Source organism: Rhinopithecus roxellana, chromosome 4, assembly GCF_007565055.1.
Source record: "Rhinopithecus roxellana isolate Shanxi Qingling chromosome 4, ASM756505v1, whole genome shotgun sequence".
Lineage (NCBI taxonomy): Eukaryota > Metazoa > Chordata > Mammalia > Primates > Cercopithecidae > Rhinopithecus > Rhinopithecus roxellana.
In genome coordinates, this window is record NC_044552.1 from 38059849 (window position 1) to 38076435 (window position 16587).

The following is a 16587-nucleotide window of genomic DNA, read 5'->3' on the forward strand; positions in this document are numbered from 1 at the left end:
CCATACACTGCCGCGGCCGCCGCAGGAGCCCGGAGCTCTAGCCGCCCGACTCCCCCTCCCCCTCCCCCAGCCCCGCCCCGCCCCAACCCGGGGCTCCGAGCCGGAGCCGAGTCTGCGCCTGGGGGTGAGTACGCGACCCCTCCCCAGCCCTCGCTCTTTTCTTCGAAGATCTCACCACTACCCAAAGAAAAAACCTGGACTCAGCTGCGCGTCCCCTCCCTTCAACCTCCTGCGGGACCCAGAGGTGCCCGGGCCCGCGGGACCCAGCGGTGGCGCGCGCTGCCCCCAACCCCGCACCATCCCGAGCCAAATGTGAGTCCTCCAATCCCTGCCGGAGGTCCAGATACGCGCCGCCCGCTCTCCCCAGCCCCGGGGAGATCCCAAGGGGTGGGACCCCCGCCCCCGGCCCCCGAGTGCCACTCTTCTCCCACCTGCCCGGTGCAGGTGCGCGTCCCCTGTGCGCCCCTCGGGGGTGCCAGCTGCGCCCCGCCTGTCCGCCGCCGCTGTAGGGAACTAGCCGCCCCCGCCCCCGAGTTTTGGACCCCGGGGTCGCCAAGTCCGATGCCTTCTGTCCCTTTTATTTTTTCTGCTGCTCCCGGGGGCGAGTACACCCGAAGCCGGCCCAGGGTAAGGGCTCGGGCTTCGGCAGGGGCAGGGTTCGCAGGCGCTGGCATGAGGCCGGCGGCTGCCCCCCACCCTTCTGGGGACTGACTGGTCTGCAGGCTGGGGAGGCGGCCGGCCCCGGGAGCGTGTCCTCCTCTCCTTACGCCCCACACAGTGCAGTTCATTCATGAGCCGCCCGGGCCTGCGTTGGAGGGTGCGGTGGGGAAAAGATTCAGACGCGGAACTGAGAGTGGGGCAAAGGCCCTGTTGCGGGGAGGGGGCGCCGCTTTGTCCCTCCTGGCTGTCTTGAACGCCTAAGGCGGACAGTCCCAAAGCTTGGCTCCTTGTTCCCCAGAAAAGGAAAGGACGCTTTGGAAGTGAGGAGGAGAGGTCAGAGGCTGCCCTTGGGGCTCTATGTTGCCACCTGCCTGGGTATCCTGGGCAGAGGTCTGGCTGCTCAGGGCAAGCTTGAGCACTCCACTGCCCTGGGGGGCTGGGGCTTGCCTACCCAATACCGGTCTGCAGCAGCCTGGGAGCAATGAGGCTGTGCCTAACACCTGCTGAAGAGAGGCCCATCCTGCCTCCCAGGCCAGGATGAGGAGGGGAGTGGGAGTGTCAGCCAGGCTTCAAGTGGGGGTGTGCTGGCAGCATGATTGTCCTCCAGGGCACCAGAGGGTCCAGGCCCTGGCATGCCCCAGGTGGCACATGCTGGGGCCTGCTGTTGGCTCACTCAGTGCAGTCTTGGCCTGTGGGTGGGTGGGGACATGGCAAGGCAGAAGGCAGGCAGTGGGTAACTAAGAACCCCCTTGGGACATCATATAAGTTCCCTCCAAGTATAGCAGAGTCTTAGAGACCTGGGTTCAAATTCTAGCTCTACCATTCTTCAGCTGTGTGACCTTGACAAGTTACTTAACCTGTCTGAACCTCAGTTTTCATTAAAAAGTGTGTTTATGCCTATAATTCCAGCACTTTGGGAGACTGAGGCAGACAGATCACTTGAGGTCAGGAGTTCGAGACCAGCCTGGCCAACATGGTGAAACCCCATCGCTACTAAAAATACAAAAATTAGCCGGGCATGGTGGCACACACTTGTAATCCCAGCTACTCGGGAGGCTGAGGCAGGAGAATGGCTTAAACCTGGGAGGCAGAAGTTGCAGTGAGCCGAGATCATGGCACTTCACTCCAGCCTGGGTGACAGAGCGAGACTGTCTCAAAAAAAAAAAAAAAAGAAAAGTGTTGTTACTACCACCTCCTTACAAGTTTTATCATGGGGATCAAACAAGGTAACAAGTAAAGAGCTTGGCATCCTTCCTGGTAGTTGATCAATAATGGGTTGTCGTCTCCGAACTTCTGACCCATTACTCTCCCATGCCCCCACCTCCCAGGCTGCCACAGATGGATGGGGTATGTTCAAAGAGTGAGAATATTCCCTATCACTCACTGGCAGAATCCCTAACACAGTGTAAACCCTTAGGTCTGAATAAGAAGTCCAGCCTGACTGAGGGGCTCTGTTATATTTCTATCATGTTAAATTCTGTTTTTTTCTTATTTTGTTTTCACCAATTTTCTTTCTCTAAACCAACCCCTTTTATTCCATAACTTATTAATAACAATAGCTAATTCCTGGAGCCCGTTATATGCCTTGAACTGTATTAAGAGCTTTTAATCCCCAGAACAATGACACAACTGGATTTTTGGCCCATTTTACAAATGAAGAAACTGAGGCCCAGGGTGACTAAGTAATTTTCCCAGGTTAGAAGCCTGGTCTGTCACATCCTAGAGTCTGTGCTTTTAACCACCATACTACTAGGGTGCCTGTCCCCTACACCTGCCTCAGAACCTGAAATCACAAACCCAAGGCCTGAGTGGAGGGAAGCTACAAGCAAGAGGAAAGGCAAGCAGGTAGAAATAGGGTATGGCATTTCTCCACAGTGGTAACTGGCTGCCTCCAGCTCCCTGGTGGAAGTGGCTCTTGTTTGCAGATATCTCTGCAAAGTGCGGTGATTAAGAGCATACACTTGAGCCAGGCAGCCTGGGTCCTTATCTGGGTCTACCACAAACTGGCTGTGTGACCTTGAGTAGCTCATATACTCTCTCTGTACCTCAGTGTCCTCCTGGGGTTGTGATGGGGAGCAAATGAGTTACATTTGTAAAGTGCTTAGGACAGTGCTTGACACAAAAGAAGAGTTAAATAAACATTTTTAATACATGTGTTATTTTACTACTTTTTTTTTTCTGTTTTTCTTTTTTCTTTCCTTTTTTTTTTTAGACAGGGTCTCTGTCTGTCACCCAGGATGGAGTGCAGTGGCATGATCTTGGCTCACTGCAGCCTGGAACTCCCTGGGCTCAGGTGATCCTCCCACCTCAGCTTCCAGAGTAGCTGGGCCTACAGACGTGCACCACCATGCCCAGCTAAATTTTGGGGGGGTATCTTTTGTAGAGACAGGGTTTTCCTATGTTTTCCAAGCTGGTCTCGGACTCTTGGGCTCAAGCGATTCTCTCACCACAGCCTCCCAAAGTGCTGGGATTACAGGTGTGAGCCACCATGCCTGGCTTTTTTTTTTTTTTTTTTTTTTTTTCCTGAAGACAAGGTCTTGCTCTGTTGCCCAGTTTGGAGTACAGTGGCATGATCATGGCTGACTGCAGCCTCCAACTCCTAGGCTCAAGGGATCTTCCCAACTTGGCTTCCAAAAGTGCTGAGATTACAGGGGTGAGCCACCCCACCCTGCCTACTTCTACTTTTTTTTTGAGGTGGAGTCTCACTCTGTCACCCAGTGGCATGATCTGGGGTCACTGCAACCTCTGCCTCCTGGTTTCAAGCAATTCTCCTCCCTCAGCCTTCCGAGTAGCTGGGACTACAGGCTCGCGCCACCACACCCGGCTAATTTTTGTATTTTTTTAACAGAGACGGGGTTTCACCATATTGGCCAGGCTGGTCTCGAACTCCTCACCTTGTGATCTGCACACCTCGGCCTCCCAAAATGCTGGGATTACAGGACAGGCGTGAGCCACCGCCCCTGGCCCCTACTACTACTTTTATGCTCACTTATGGATATATTCTTTGCCTATCCCTCTGAAGTGGGTAGGGGGTAGAGTAAGAATATTCATATCTCTTTGTTACAGATTGGAAGACAGACTCAGGTTTCATAGTAACAGAGCTAGCTTCCATCTTCACCTCCTCCCCTCAGACCACATGGCGTTGCTTTGATCCCAAGCCCTAACTTAAATCTTGTCCAGTAACTCCATTGAAAAAGTTTGTATCACGCCTATAATCTCAGCACTTTGGGAGGCTGAGGCAGGCAGATCATGAGGTCAAGAGATTGAGACCTTCCTAGCCAACATGGTGAAACCCTGTCTCTACTAAAAACACAAAAATTAGCTGGGCATGGTGGCATGCGCCTGTAGTCCCAGCTACTCGGGAGGCTGAGGCAGGAGAATCCCTTGAACCCAAGAGGCGGAGGTTGCAGTGAGCCAAGATTGCGCCAGTGCGCTCCAGCCTGGTGATAGAGCGAGACTCCGTCTCAAAAAAATACATAACAACCAAAAAGGCATATAAGTTATAGCTCTCCAACCCCCACCGTGCACACACTCCTTAATGGTAAAATAAAACCTTAAGTTAGCTAGAAATAAAATCCTCCATCACTCTCTGGACATACTTCTAGCTAAAGCCTCAATATCAGACTAGAGAAACTCTGGGATATAGCTGGTGCGGGCACCTTGTGGAGTGGAAGAACTGCCACCTCCCATCCCCGAGGTATTCTGCCTCAGTGTCTTCCCTCTTCTCAGTTGCTCAGCCCAGTGCTGGCTTTGAAAGCAGCTGCCCTTGATGAAACTCAGCCCAGCAACCCCACCCCCACAATTAAAAGCTTGGAGCAGGCCTGTCAACCGGCAGAGTCGCCAGCCCGGGCTCCACCCCTTACCTGTTCTGTCACCGTGCAAGTTGCTTCCCCTGCTGGGTTCCTGCTTCCTCCCTGTAAAATGGGGATAGTGATCTGAGTGCACCCTGCCTTCCTCCCATGCAGGTGGGAGAATTAATGCAGTTGTGGAGGTGAGAGTGCTTTGTGACCCTAAGGAGGCCGACAGCAGAGGAACATGGTGATTTCAGTTACTAAGCATCTAGCTAGACCCTGTCCACCCTGCTGGGGCCAATTCATATAGAAGCTTCCAAAATGCTCTACCTTTCTTTGGTGTGGATAAGACAGGAGGTGATAGGAATGGTACTCTGGGGCTTGTTCTCATTTCGTTCTGATCTAGTGGAGCCTTGGAATTCAGAGAAACAGGCAAGGGGTGGGAATGGAGTGTTGAGATTGCTGGAGTACATTGGAGTTGAGAATTGAGAAAGGGGGACTAGTTAGAGCCCCCCCCACCCCAAGATACCTATACCTACCTTTAACCTCCCATAGTGCGCCAGGGTTCTGTGCATCTTATGTTTACATACCCGGGCTCCCAGACACACCCATGTTCACACCCCCACTTCGAAGCCAACAACTCCCTTCATTTCCGGGGACTGCCATGCAGTCACCTAGCTCCTCCTGGACACAGGTCCACACATCAACACACATTTACCTAGACACACATACCTGGACACACACATTTCCGCAGCACCCTCAAGTTCTCTGGCCTGAGAACTTTTAATGAGCATTTATAAAGCTTCCATGGTTTGCCGAGTCCTGTTCTAGGTACATCAGAAAAGCATTGTGGTACCCTAAAAAGCATTCTAGCTTTAAAAAGAAGGTGAGCGGCCGGGCGCGGTGGCTCAAGCCTGTAATCCCAGCACTTTGGGAGGCCGAGGCGGGCGGATCACGAGGTCAGGAGATCGAGACTATCCTGGCTAACACGGTGAAACCCCGTCTCTACTAAAAAAATACAAAAAACTAGCCGGGCGAGGTGGCGGGCGCCTGTAGTCCCAGCTACTCGGGAGGCTGAGGCAGGAGAATGGCGTAAACCCGGGAGGCGGAGTTTGCAGTGAGCTGAGATCTGGCCACTGCACTCCAGCCTGGGTGACAGAGTGAGACTCCTTCTCAAAAAAAAAAAAAAAAAAAAAAAAAAAGAAGGTGAGCTAGGTTTGGGTCCTAGGTCCCTCATTTTATTAGCAGTGTGACCTTGGGAAAGTTACCTAACCTCTGAGTCCCTGTGCCCCCACCCTAAAATGTCAATGACACTCAACTCAGAATCGTTGAGGATTGAATGAAATCACGTATATATTATTCTTGAAACTGAGGGCACTGGACAAATGGTACCTGATACAATTACTAAATTGGTGTATTTTTAAAGGCAGCTTGAACTGGAAAAGGGGGAGGCATGATACACCAGCAGTTACTCCTTTAGTCTTCCTAATCCAGGCTTTGCAGAGACTCCCTGGGACCAAGTAAAACACATGAACAACTCCATCCTCCCCTCCATCTGAGGGCTTTTGCCCTGTGGTTGAAGTGTTAGGAAGAGGCAGGAGAAACACTCTGATTCCCCCTGGGAGCTAAGGGACCCTGCTCCTGAAGTTGCAGTCACTGTTTCTAGTTTTGTTGTTCTCTTTGTCTGGTTTTCCTTTTCCTTCCCTGAGGACCTTCCCCCACCCCCCCGCCCCCAAGGCAGAGCTTCAGTGTTGTCAGCAGAAGGGTCCCCCAGGGACCCCCCAGTAAAATGGGTGGGGCAGTGTTGCACTGCTGAGGCCACACTTCTCCGCCATCCTGGGATTCTCCCCAGGGGCCCACTCTATTCTGTCCCCAAGCACTTTGAGAACCCAGGCACTCAGGCTGGCTGTCCCTTTCCTCCTCCTCCTGGCCACCCCATCCACTCTGAGCATCAACACAGCTGGCCAGTAGCAGGGAACCAGACAGCACCCTGGCTGCCCGGGCAGGCTAAGAGGCCCCCACCCACTCTCCCCTCCTTTGCCAGTGGAAAAGCTCGCCGGAGGGCATAGCTTTCCCAGCCTTCCCTGCTTTAGAGGCAGGAGCATGGCACTGTGGGAGTTGTAGTACTCATAACACTCAGGTGATCCTGTGCAAATAACTGAAGAGAGGAGAACGGTATAGGGAAGAGAAATGAGAATAAGCAGGAGTGGCTGGGGCCAGGGAGGTAACTCGAACGCAGAAGTCCGGCTATTTACTTGACTTCCTACTCTGACCCATCGTCGAACCTAAGCCAGTTATATAGAGGTGATTAACAGAGTTCAAAACCCTAATCAAATGAAATCGTGCCATTTTTCTAATAGGCATAGAAAGAAAAGATCATTTACCCATTTTCCCCTGATGCGGAGACCCTTCATCTTACCCTGAGTCCTCAAGTCTAAGACCCCTCCCTGTCTTCCCAGGCTCAGCTTCGCCCCCTGCCCTAAGACAGAAAGAATGAGAGTGTGGGGGTGGCGGGGGCAGGGGGCGTTTAGATAGATGTTAGAAAATCACAGACCCCTTCCTGAAAATGAAACCAGCCTCTTAATGAAACCAGCCTCCCCAGTCCAGGCCTGGCATCTAGACTCAGTTCCCCACACCCAGGGTGGGGTGTCATAGCCAGATTGCCAGTGAAGGCAAATCCATGTGACTCAACTCTCCCCTCCCTAGGCCCTTATCTCCAGAGGCCAGAGCTTCCACCTACCCAGGCAGCCTGGTGATCTGCCCTCACTGCCCCCTCCCCACACCCACACTACTGGGCCATGAAGGGGATGGGGGCAAACCCAGCTGACTCTTCCACCCTCTGCCCAGGAGGACCATGCGGCAGTAGCAGCCATGCTGCCCTTTCTGCTGGCCACACTGGGCACCACGGCCCTCAACAACAGCAACCCCAAGGACTACTGCTACAGCGCCCGCATCCGCAGCACTGTCCTGCAGGGCCTGCCCTTTGGGGGCGTCCCCACCGTGCTGGCTCTCGACTTCATGTGCTTCCTTGTGAGTGCCTACTGCCACCCCCTACCTTGGCATCCATGCCCTGTACACACCTGGCAAACACCTCCAGCTCTAACCACTCTGCCACCTGCCCCTGGCTTCCCAGGCTTAAGCAGGAGGAGTCCCCATCATCCAGCCCAAGCCTCGACTTTGACCATTCACCCGAGCCAGGGTCATCCCCTTCTAAGACAAGATTTTGGACCCTCTGCTTCTGCCCCCTAGTCCAGCAGGTGGACAGCCTCTGCACTTGCCAACTGCCCCCTCTTCCCTCAGGCACTGCTGTTCTTATTCTCTATCCTCCGGAAGGTGGCCTGGGACTATGGGCGGCTGGCCTTGGTGACAGATGCAGACAGGTAAGGGTCTGGGACCCTCCCTCTAGCTCTCCACACACACACCTTGCTCCACACTCCTTAGGAATAGGAAGGAGCCAGCACTCTCTCATTCCCCTTTGCTGGGGGGATGAAAAGGGACTAGCCCCAATGTGGGCATTGGGGCATGAGGGCCCTCAGTTGGGCCCTTGTTCCTCACCTGTCCCCAGGTACTCTTCCCCACCTCTGCTAACCCTGTCTGTTCTCTGTCCCCAGGCTTCGGCGGCAGGAGAGGGACCGAGTGGAACAGGAATAGTATGTGGGGCACCAGCCCCCTCATTCCCACTAAACCAGCTTTCCCTTTTCTTCTCTCACGCTTCTCTTCTCTTCCTGCCAAGTTGCTGGTTTCTTTTTGCAGTTTTCTCCTCTGCAGGCTCATGTTTCGGATTAACGCAGGCGGTGTGCTTTGCAGAGCAGGGGGCTCCCCAGCTTGTCTCTGCCTCAGCTCCCCTTCATCTCTCCCTCTGGCTCCCTGCCTGGGAGAAGTCCCTCCCTGTGAGAAGTCCCTCTCTGTGTGCCCCTGCCTATGCGGCCCTTGTTGGCTGGAGGGGAGGGGTTGTCCTTCAGGAAATCCTCAGCACAATCACGTAGAGACAAGATTGGGTGTCACCAGTAGCTTCTTGTCACCTAACAGCTAGTTCTTCATATTCCAGGGTTCTCTGCTCACCTCTTCTGGAGGACTGGGAGGGGGACTGCCCAAGGAGCCCCCCAGACTGGGCTTTTTTGTCACTTTGTCATCTCTGTCTATAGGATTGGAGTTGGAGTTGTAATAGCTGTTGGAGTCAGGGAAGCGGGAGGGGAGGGGAGGGGAGGGGAGGGGAGGGGAGGGGAGGATCCCACCCAGGAGACCTTCCAGTCTTCCCAGCCCTTCCAGGTTTTCCTGGTCCATCCTTTCCTCCACCTCCTCATTGCTCTTTGCATAATATTGGCTCTGTTGCCTGTCCCCAGCCCCCGTCAGTCAACTCTGGAACTGCAGGGCCCTCTGGCGTTCTCGCTTCAGCCTCCTTATGGAGATGATGAAGATTACCTCCTCCCTCAAGGCCCCACTGCCCAGCATCAGTGCCCACCTCCGCTCCCACCCTGAGTCACCCTGAAAGGAAGAGGCATATTTGAGGGAAGCCGGGTAGAGGGCAGTCATTCCTCTCTGCTTCAGCCTCTGCGCTTCCTGTGCCTTCTGTGCCTTCTATAGCCCTGGAGCTCTGGAGCACTCAGCCCAGCTCCCCGGGGACTCAGACTCAACAGGCTCTCTGATCTCTTATCTCCCTCACCCTCAGTGTGGCTTCAGCTATGCACGGGGACAGTCATGACCGGTATGAGCGTCTCACCTCTGTATCCAGCTCCGTTGACTTTGACCAAAGGGACAATGTGAGTGCCCTCCCCCAAACTTCTTAGTCCCCCACCCCTCCCCCAGGGCATATGGGCTGAGAAGTCCCTCACTTTCAGTGATGTGGAGTCAGGGATGCTGGTTTGGCCTCCTCCTCAGCAAGGAAAGTGATTCATCCAAGGAACCACAGGATGACCCCCCCAGGCCCAGAACTCCTGGCTCCTTCCTCTATGTCACAGCCTCCAAACTAGCACAGCCCTAACATTCGTGAATTCCCAACTTTGTTTGTCACAAAGAGTTCTGTGCTCACTTCTGCTGATTAATCCTAAGGCCACCTTTTTTCCGTAGTCATGGTTTTAGAAGTAATAATAAACCCTTGGCTCACGCCTGTAATCCCAGCACTTTGGGAGGCCGAGGCAGGAGGATCACGAGGTCAGGAGATTGAGAGCATCCTGGCCCACATGGTGAAACCCCGTCTTTACTAAAAATACAAAAAATTAGCCAGGCATGGTGGCTGGCGCCTATAATCCTAGCTACTTGGAAGGCTGAGGCAGGAGAATGGAGTGAACTCAGGAGGCGGAGCTTGCAGTGAGCTGAGATCACCCCACTGCACTCCAGCCTGGGTGACAGGGCGAGACTCCGTCTCAAAACAAACAAACAAAAGAAATAATAAGCCCTCCAGCCCTGCCTAGCAAAACCAACAGAATCCGTCATGTTGCTCGGAGGTTGCAGTTGGGTGACCCCTGGCCGCGTGGGCCAGTTGACCTGCTTGTGGATTGGAGCTGAGTGGCAGTGGTCCCTTTCAGAAAGGCGTATGAATGGCAGTTCATAACAGACTCCAGACCCCCTTTCATATCAGACCTAACACACAGGTGTTACTTGCCTGGCTCTCCGTCATTAATTCCATGAGGGTGAGGAGCTTAGTGAGAACTCTAATCCTCAGACATGGGGTGGCCCTGGTCAGTCCCTCTTGGGCTGCAAGTCCTAGGGGTGGCAGCTCTTCCAGCAGTCCCAGCAGAAGATGGCCTTCAGCTTCCTGAGTTGGATTCATACTGGTAGGTGGCAAAGTTGTCACACCTGCTAGCCAGAGGTGTCCAGATGGTCCCCAGACTCAGGTGATGTTGGCAACAGGTAGCATGGTCCTGAATCATGGCTGAAAGACACCTTTCTACCCCATCCTGTGTTATGTCTGGACCTTCTCCTGGATGGAGTTAGGGGCAGGGTGCCCTCTACCCAGCCCTCCCCTGAATATGCCCACTCTCTGCCTTTACAGGCCTAGAGGGTGGAGCCGGGAGATCTCTCTTTTTTTTTTTTTTTTTTTTCAATTTTTCCCTGAGATGGAGTGTTGCTCTGTCACCCAGGCTGGAGTGCAGTGGTGTGATCTCGGCTCACTGCAACCTCCACCTCCTGGGTTCAAACAATTCTCCAGCCTCAGCCTCCCAAGTAACTGGGATTACAAGCGCGCATCATCACACCCGGCTAATTTTTGTATTTTTAGTAGAGATGGGGTGTCACCATGTTGGCCAGGCTGATCTTGAACTCCTGACCTCAGGTGATCCGCCCACCTTGGCCTCCCAAAGGGCTGGGATTATAGGTGTGAGCCACCACACCTGGCCGGAGGTGGGGAGATATCTTGTAGCTCACAGTGACCCTGGGCTTTAGTCCTTCCAGGGTAGACTAGAGGATTTATAGCTGGAATTCAGGCAGCAAGGCCCTCCTCTCTGCTTTTGGCAGCCATGTTGCAAACTCTTATTAGCTGGAGGTCTGGAGGCCCTGCTAACCTTAGAACCCCAAGCCCCACCCATCCCACCCTGGCCCACACAGCCACAGGGTATTTGTAGAAATCTGTAGATCTGGACATGAGGATTCACAGATAACCCTGTTTAGTGTTGGTCTTTTTTCTTTGAGGGCTGAGACCTTCCCTCTCTCCCCTTTTGGGGATAAGCTAGTTCCTAGGATATAAAGATTTTTTTTAGCGAGGGGTGTGGAAGCTGTTCCTGGAGGTAATTATGAGAATGGGTGGGACTTGAGGGAGAAGAGAGGTTCGGGTTGGTGGGCTGGGGACTCCCGCTGACAGCCCTCTGTTCCCCCAGGGTTTCTGTTCCTGGCTGACAGCCATCTTCAGGATAAAGTAAGTGGACCATCTTCAAGCTCTAAAGAAAGAGAGAAACTTCAGAACCTGGCATCTCCCTACAAAATTGAGAAGCCAGCAGCTTTCAGGGCCTTAGCACTCCTTGCCAGCCCAGCACCCTCCTCCCTGCTCTGGAAGGCCAAGCCCTGGGGACCTGAGCCTCTGCTGTTCCCTGAACACTCGCTTGACCCCACAATCTCCTCTGTGACCCCCCTGCCTGGAGGGCCCGCTCTGCCCTCTTCTCTCCCTGCCCTGCCCCACCTAGAGAGAAGGGGTGGAGCCCCTGCCTCAGCCTCTGTGCAGCCAGCGGGTGGGGGCAGCAGTAGGCTGGGAGCAGCCAGCCAGCAGCAGGCAGAGCCTGTGTCCAGCAGGCAGAACTCAGGAGATCCAGCCAGAGTCCAGCAGGCAGGCAGTGAGCACTGAGAAAGGCAGGAAGCCGGGACAGGTCAGCACTGCCGCCACCCACTCCCCCAAGCCTCCTGCATGGGTACCTTGCTTCACTACACCAGGCTCAGCCACACCCATGAGGTGCTGCTGCCCCTCCTCCCATCCTTCCTTCACTTCTGCCTCTTTTACCACTCCTCCTCCTGCTGGTCCTCCTCCTTTCTCCTCTTCGTCCCTCCACAGATATTTCTCTTTTTTCTTCCCTTTTCTCTGCATTCCTAATTTTTCTTCTTCCCCTTCCTCTCTCTGCAGTCTCTTTTTTCTTTTACCTCTTTCTTTCCTTCTAGCCCTCTGCCTTAATCCCTCCCCTTCTCCGTGCATTTCTCTTTTTTCTCCCTCCCCCTCTCTTCTGCCTTGCTCCCCTCTCCCCTCACAGAAAATAGGGGACCAAGAAGTCCCATTTCAGCCCTGTACTGCTGCCAGATCAGCTGGAGCTAGGGTGGGTTTGGGGTGGGGGTGGGTCAGGGCAGGTAAGTTGCAGCCCTTTTCTTGCCCTGGTCCTAACCTAATTCCTCTGTCTACCCCGTACGGCTGCAGGGATGATGAGATCCGGGATAAATGTGGGGGCGACGCCGTGCACTACCTGTCCTTTCAGCGGCACATCATCGGGCTGCTGGTGGTTGTGGGCGTCCTCTCCGTAGGCATCGTGCTGCCTGTCAACTTCTCAGGGGACCTGCTGGGTCAGTGAGGGCCAGGACGGCTAGGGTGGAGAGAGGATGGGGCTGGAGGGGATGTGCCCTGACCCCACCATCATCCTCTCCCTCTTCCCACCCCCTAGAGAACAATGCCTACAGCTTTGGGAGAACCACCATTGCCAACTTGAAATCAGGGTAAGATGTGAAGCTGGTCGGCCAGGCCAAGGTCTACGACCAGAGTCTGGGCCATGATGTGGGACAGAGAGGAAAGGCAGCTGCATTGATGGGAGCAAAGGTTACAGGGATGGCTGAGGGTCCCTGAGGGCTTGGGTTGGAGACAGAAGAGGGGGATGCCTGCTGAGGATCCCCCAAGGATGACCAGATACAGAAGAGGAGGGTGAAATCTCAGGAACCAGGGAGGGCCAGCTGGGGCAGTTGGAGACCCTGTAACCAGTGGGTAGGGCGTAGAGAGGTGGCCTATCAGGGACATTTTCATTGGAATGGGAGAATCTTGGGGTCTAGGGGATGTGGGATGTGGGCCTGCCTTGTGAGGAGTCAGTGCCAGAAGGCTGGTGACAGTAGAGGGCCCTGTGTGTATCAAGGGTTTAACACTGACAGGCTGAGGCATCTCATCTGAGTGTGTCCTAGCCCGAGTGGCTCCTGTGTATCCTCTCTGCTCCTCCCAGGAACAACCTGCTATGGCTGCACACCTCCTTCGCCTTCCTGTATCTGCTGCTCACCGTCTACAGCATGCGTAGACACACCTCCAAGATGCGCTACAAGGAGGACGATCTGGTGCGTGGAGCAGAGCCCAAGTCCTGCCCCGCCCCCAGCCTCTTCCCTTCCCTTCCCTGCAGGCCTCTCTTGTCTCAGCCCCGAGAGGTGTCAGCTGGGTTTGAATGCTGGCACAGCAGCTCAGTCAGGAGCTCCCATCCTGCAAGTTACATAACCTCCCAAGCCATGATTTTCTCATCTGTAAAATGGGATAACAGTAGTACCTCCCCCAAGGTTGTGGGGAATACGCGGAAACAGCCGTGCTGTGCCCAGCACTTGGGGAAGTAGCTGTGGCTGACATTAGGATCGTAATATTCCTTCCCCTTCTACATGCACTCATCAAGCCAGAACCGGACACCTACTCTATGTCAACCACTGTACTGGGTCCTCGGAGTCTAAGGAGCTGAAAGTAGTACCCCCTTCATCTGCCTCTATAACCCCTCAAGAGCATAGGATGGTGTGGCTCTTTCGTTAGGCTCACTGCCTGATTTCTGTTAGAAACACTCCCCTGCTTTCCCTGGGACCTGGTTTATCCATAACTAAGGCCTCCTCTCACCCCATCTGCTCCCCTCTGCTCACCTACTTCTCTACCCCCTCAAAACAAAACCTCCTTCTCTAGTGCCCCCCACCCCCTACATCCTCTGGCTCCGCTGGGGTCAGGCCTCAGAAGGCAAACCCACGCCCCTGTCACCCAGGTGAAGCGGACCCTCTTCATCAATGGAATCTCCAAATATGCAGAGTCAGAAAAGATCAAGAAGCATTTTGAGTGAGTAAGCCACACTTCCCCCTAGACTCAAGCCCTGCTGCAGAGCCTTCTCTGCCTTTGAACTCCAAGAACATCCTTATACGCTAACCTGGAGCTCTGCCATGGGTGGGATAGAGATTAGATCCAGGAAGAAATGTCCGATTCCAGGGTGGTTTAGCACTTGGGCTGGGTGATAGGCCCCTTTAAAACAGGAAAACGAGGACAAAAACTTGAAGAGCGAGTCACTCAAACCCCCTACCCGCAATCCTCCTCCTGGCTCAGACTGGGTCATAAGTCGTTGACCCAGGGTCCATTGGAGTACATACCTTCTTTAAAATTAAAAGCAGCGTTCTGGAGTTTGTGTGCAGATATGACAGGGAGAAGCTTCTTGGTTTCCAGTGGATTCCAAGGAGTCCAGGAGAATTTGAACTGTGTATTCTCTGAGACTTTTTCAGCTCTGGAATTATGTCTTGGGGTGGGTAGAGCAGACCTCCAGGACTGTCCGGTGGCCAGAAACTAGAGAAAAGGGAGGTGATGTAATGAATCAAAGTGGGAGCTCACCTGGTCACCCCATGGCTAGGGATGCATCTTGGGGCGCAGCTCATAGGGTGGGGAATGAGAGTAAAGGGCCCCTCCATGGGGGTGTGTAGGGACGGTCTCTATACCACACGATTAAGGCTCCTCTCACATATGCATCTGTTCACTCAGCAAACTTTCTCAAGTGCTCTTAGTCATAAGTTACCGTAGTGGGCTTTGGGACTGTAAAAAATGAATAAGGCCAGGCATGGTAGCTCATGCCTGTAATCCCAGCACTTTGGGAGACCAAGGTGGGCAGATCACTTGAGGCCAGGAGTTCAAGACCAGCCTGGGCAACATAGTGATACCCCATGTCTTAAAAACAATAATAAAAGATCACTGAGGGCCGGGAGTTTGAGACCAGCCTGGCCAATATGGCAAAACCCTGTCTCTACCGAAAATACAAAAATTAGCCAGGCGTGGTGGCGTGCACCAGTAGTCCCAGCTACTCAGGAGGCTGAGGCAGAAGAATCGCTTGAACCTGGGAGGCAGAGGTTGCAGTGAGCCGAGATTGTGCCACTGCACTCCAGCCTGGGCGACAGAGTGAGACTCTGTCTCAAACAAAGAAAAACTATTGAGTTCTCAGGGGGTTCATAGTATGGTGATCAGCTTTAGGAGCTAATCCAGGGTCTGATCAGAGATTGCTCTGAGGTCAGTCTGTGGTCAGAATCAGGAGCTGGCCAGTGGTCATGATAAGGGACGTTGGTCTGGATCATGGCCCAGACTGAGGTTGAGGTTTGGGCTCAGTCTAGTGTCAAAATCAGGGTTTAGGCCAGGTGTGGCTCACACCTGTAATCCCCTTGAGAAGATTGCTTGAGCCCAGGAGTTCAAGACCAGCCTGGACAACATGTTGAAACCCCATCTCTACAGAAAAATATAAAAATTAGCCAGACATGGTAGCATGCACCAATAGTCCCAACTACTCAGGCGACTGAGGTAGGAGGATGGCTTGAGCCCAAGAGGCTGATGCTGTAGTGAACTGTGATTGCGCCACTGTACTGCAGCCTGGGTAATAGGGCAAGACCCTGTCTCAAAAAAGAAAGAAAGTAAAGAATCAAGGTTGAATCCGAAGCCCAGATCTGTCAGTTGGCCAAAATCAGAGTTCACTCACTGTCCTGAGTCAGGCCTGTGTGTGATCCAATCAGAGATCGTGTTTGGACAGGATTGAGAGTGAACATCTCTCTGGTCAGGGTCAGATTCCAGAGCCTGTGTTAGAAGATTAAGGACTGGTTTGTGATCAGCATTAGTAGATGGATACTCTTTCACACTACATGCAATTATTGACAACCTTCTATGTGCCAGGCACAAATAAATTAGAAATAAGCCCAGTCCTTATACAGGCTATAAAACAGCAGTCAAAATTAGATCATTCTTGTCAGTATGAGAAAACTGTTTGGGGTCCTGTCTAAGGTTCAAGGTGTCATCAGCATTACAGGGCACTCTGGGTCAGGATTAAGGACAGTGTGTACTCAGAATTAAGTGACATCTTTTTTTTTTTTTCTCATACCATCTTTGGTAACAATGAATTAGGTGACATCTTAATATTACCATCCAGTTGGAATCAGTTATCAGTTTGTATTGAAACCTGGTGTTGGGTTTTTTTCTTGTTGTTGTTGTTGTTGTTGTTTTGATACAAATATCTAGTGAGCACCTACCATGTGACTGCATGGGGAGGAGCTGGGGGTATAGCAGTAAACAACAGAAGGCCTGCCTTCATTTGCTTACATTTTGGTGGGGAGGGGTGGACGGGGAACAGATGAACTAGTAATAGAGACTGTGTCAAGAAGGGGTAGGTGCTAAGAAAACCACAGCAGGGAAGTGGGCAGGGTAAGAGGGGTTGGGAAGGGTTGCTATTTCTGATGGGGTGGACAGGGCAGGACTCTGACAGGGTGGCATTTGAACACAGACCTGAGTGAACCCTACTAGTCAACCGTCTATTCATTCAGCCCACATTTATTGTACACCTACTATGTGCTTCATGCCTGGGAGACAGAGTAGAACCAAACCTGATCAGTACCCTTGGGAAGCTCAAGATCATAGTTGTGTTTCAGGGGTGGGTCTATAGTTTTGTTTAGGAGAGGTCAGCCTATAAGCAGGACTAAGGGAGACTGT

At 53.1% G+C, this 16587-nt stretch overlaps 1 protein-coding gene across 5 annotated transcripts in view; it reads left to right on the top strand.

Moving 5' to 3' along the window:
• The window catches only part of TMEM63B (transmembrane protein 63B), a 28728-nt gene that overhangs the window by 699 nt on the left and 11442 nt on the right, over window positions 1-16587 (top strand). The window contains exons 1-10 of one of the 5 annotated variants that reach the window (XM_010369752.2): window positions 7-124; window positions 7299-7481; window positions 7752-7831; window positions 8063-8101; window positions 9121-9211; window positions 11264-11301; window positions 12283-12425; window positions 12524-12575; window positions 13067-13175; window positions 13850-13920. In XM_010369752.2, coding sequence (XP_010368054.1) covers window positions 7323-7481; window positions 7752-7831; window positions 8063-8101; window positions 9121-9211; window positions 11264-11301; window positions 12283-12425; window positions 12524-12575; window positions 13067-13175; window positions 13850-13920 — 782 coding nt within the window. In that variant the 5' untranslated portion in view covers window positions 7-124; window positions 7299-7322. Of the gene's footprint in view, window positions 1-6; window positions 313-7298; window positions 7482-7751; window positions 7832-8062; window positions 8102-9120; window positions 9212-11263; window positions 11302-12282; window positions 12426-12523; window positions 12576-13066; window positions 13176-13849; window positions 13921-16587 lie in introns of those variants that run through there. The other 4 variants (XM_030928592.1, XM_010369754.2, XM_010369755.2 and 1 more) reach the window with 4 other exon arrangements.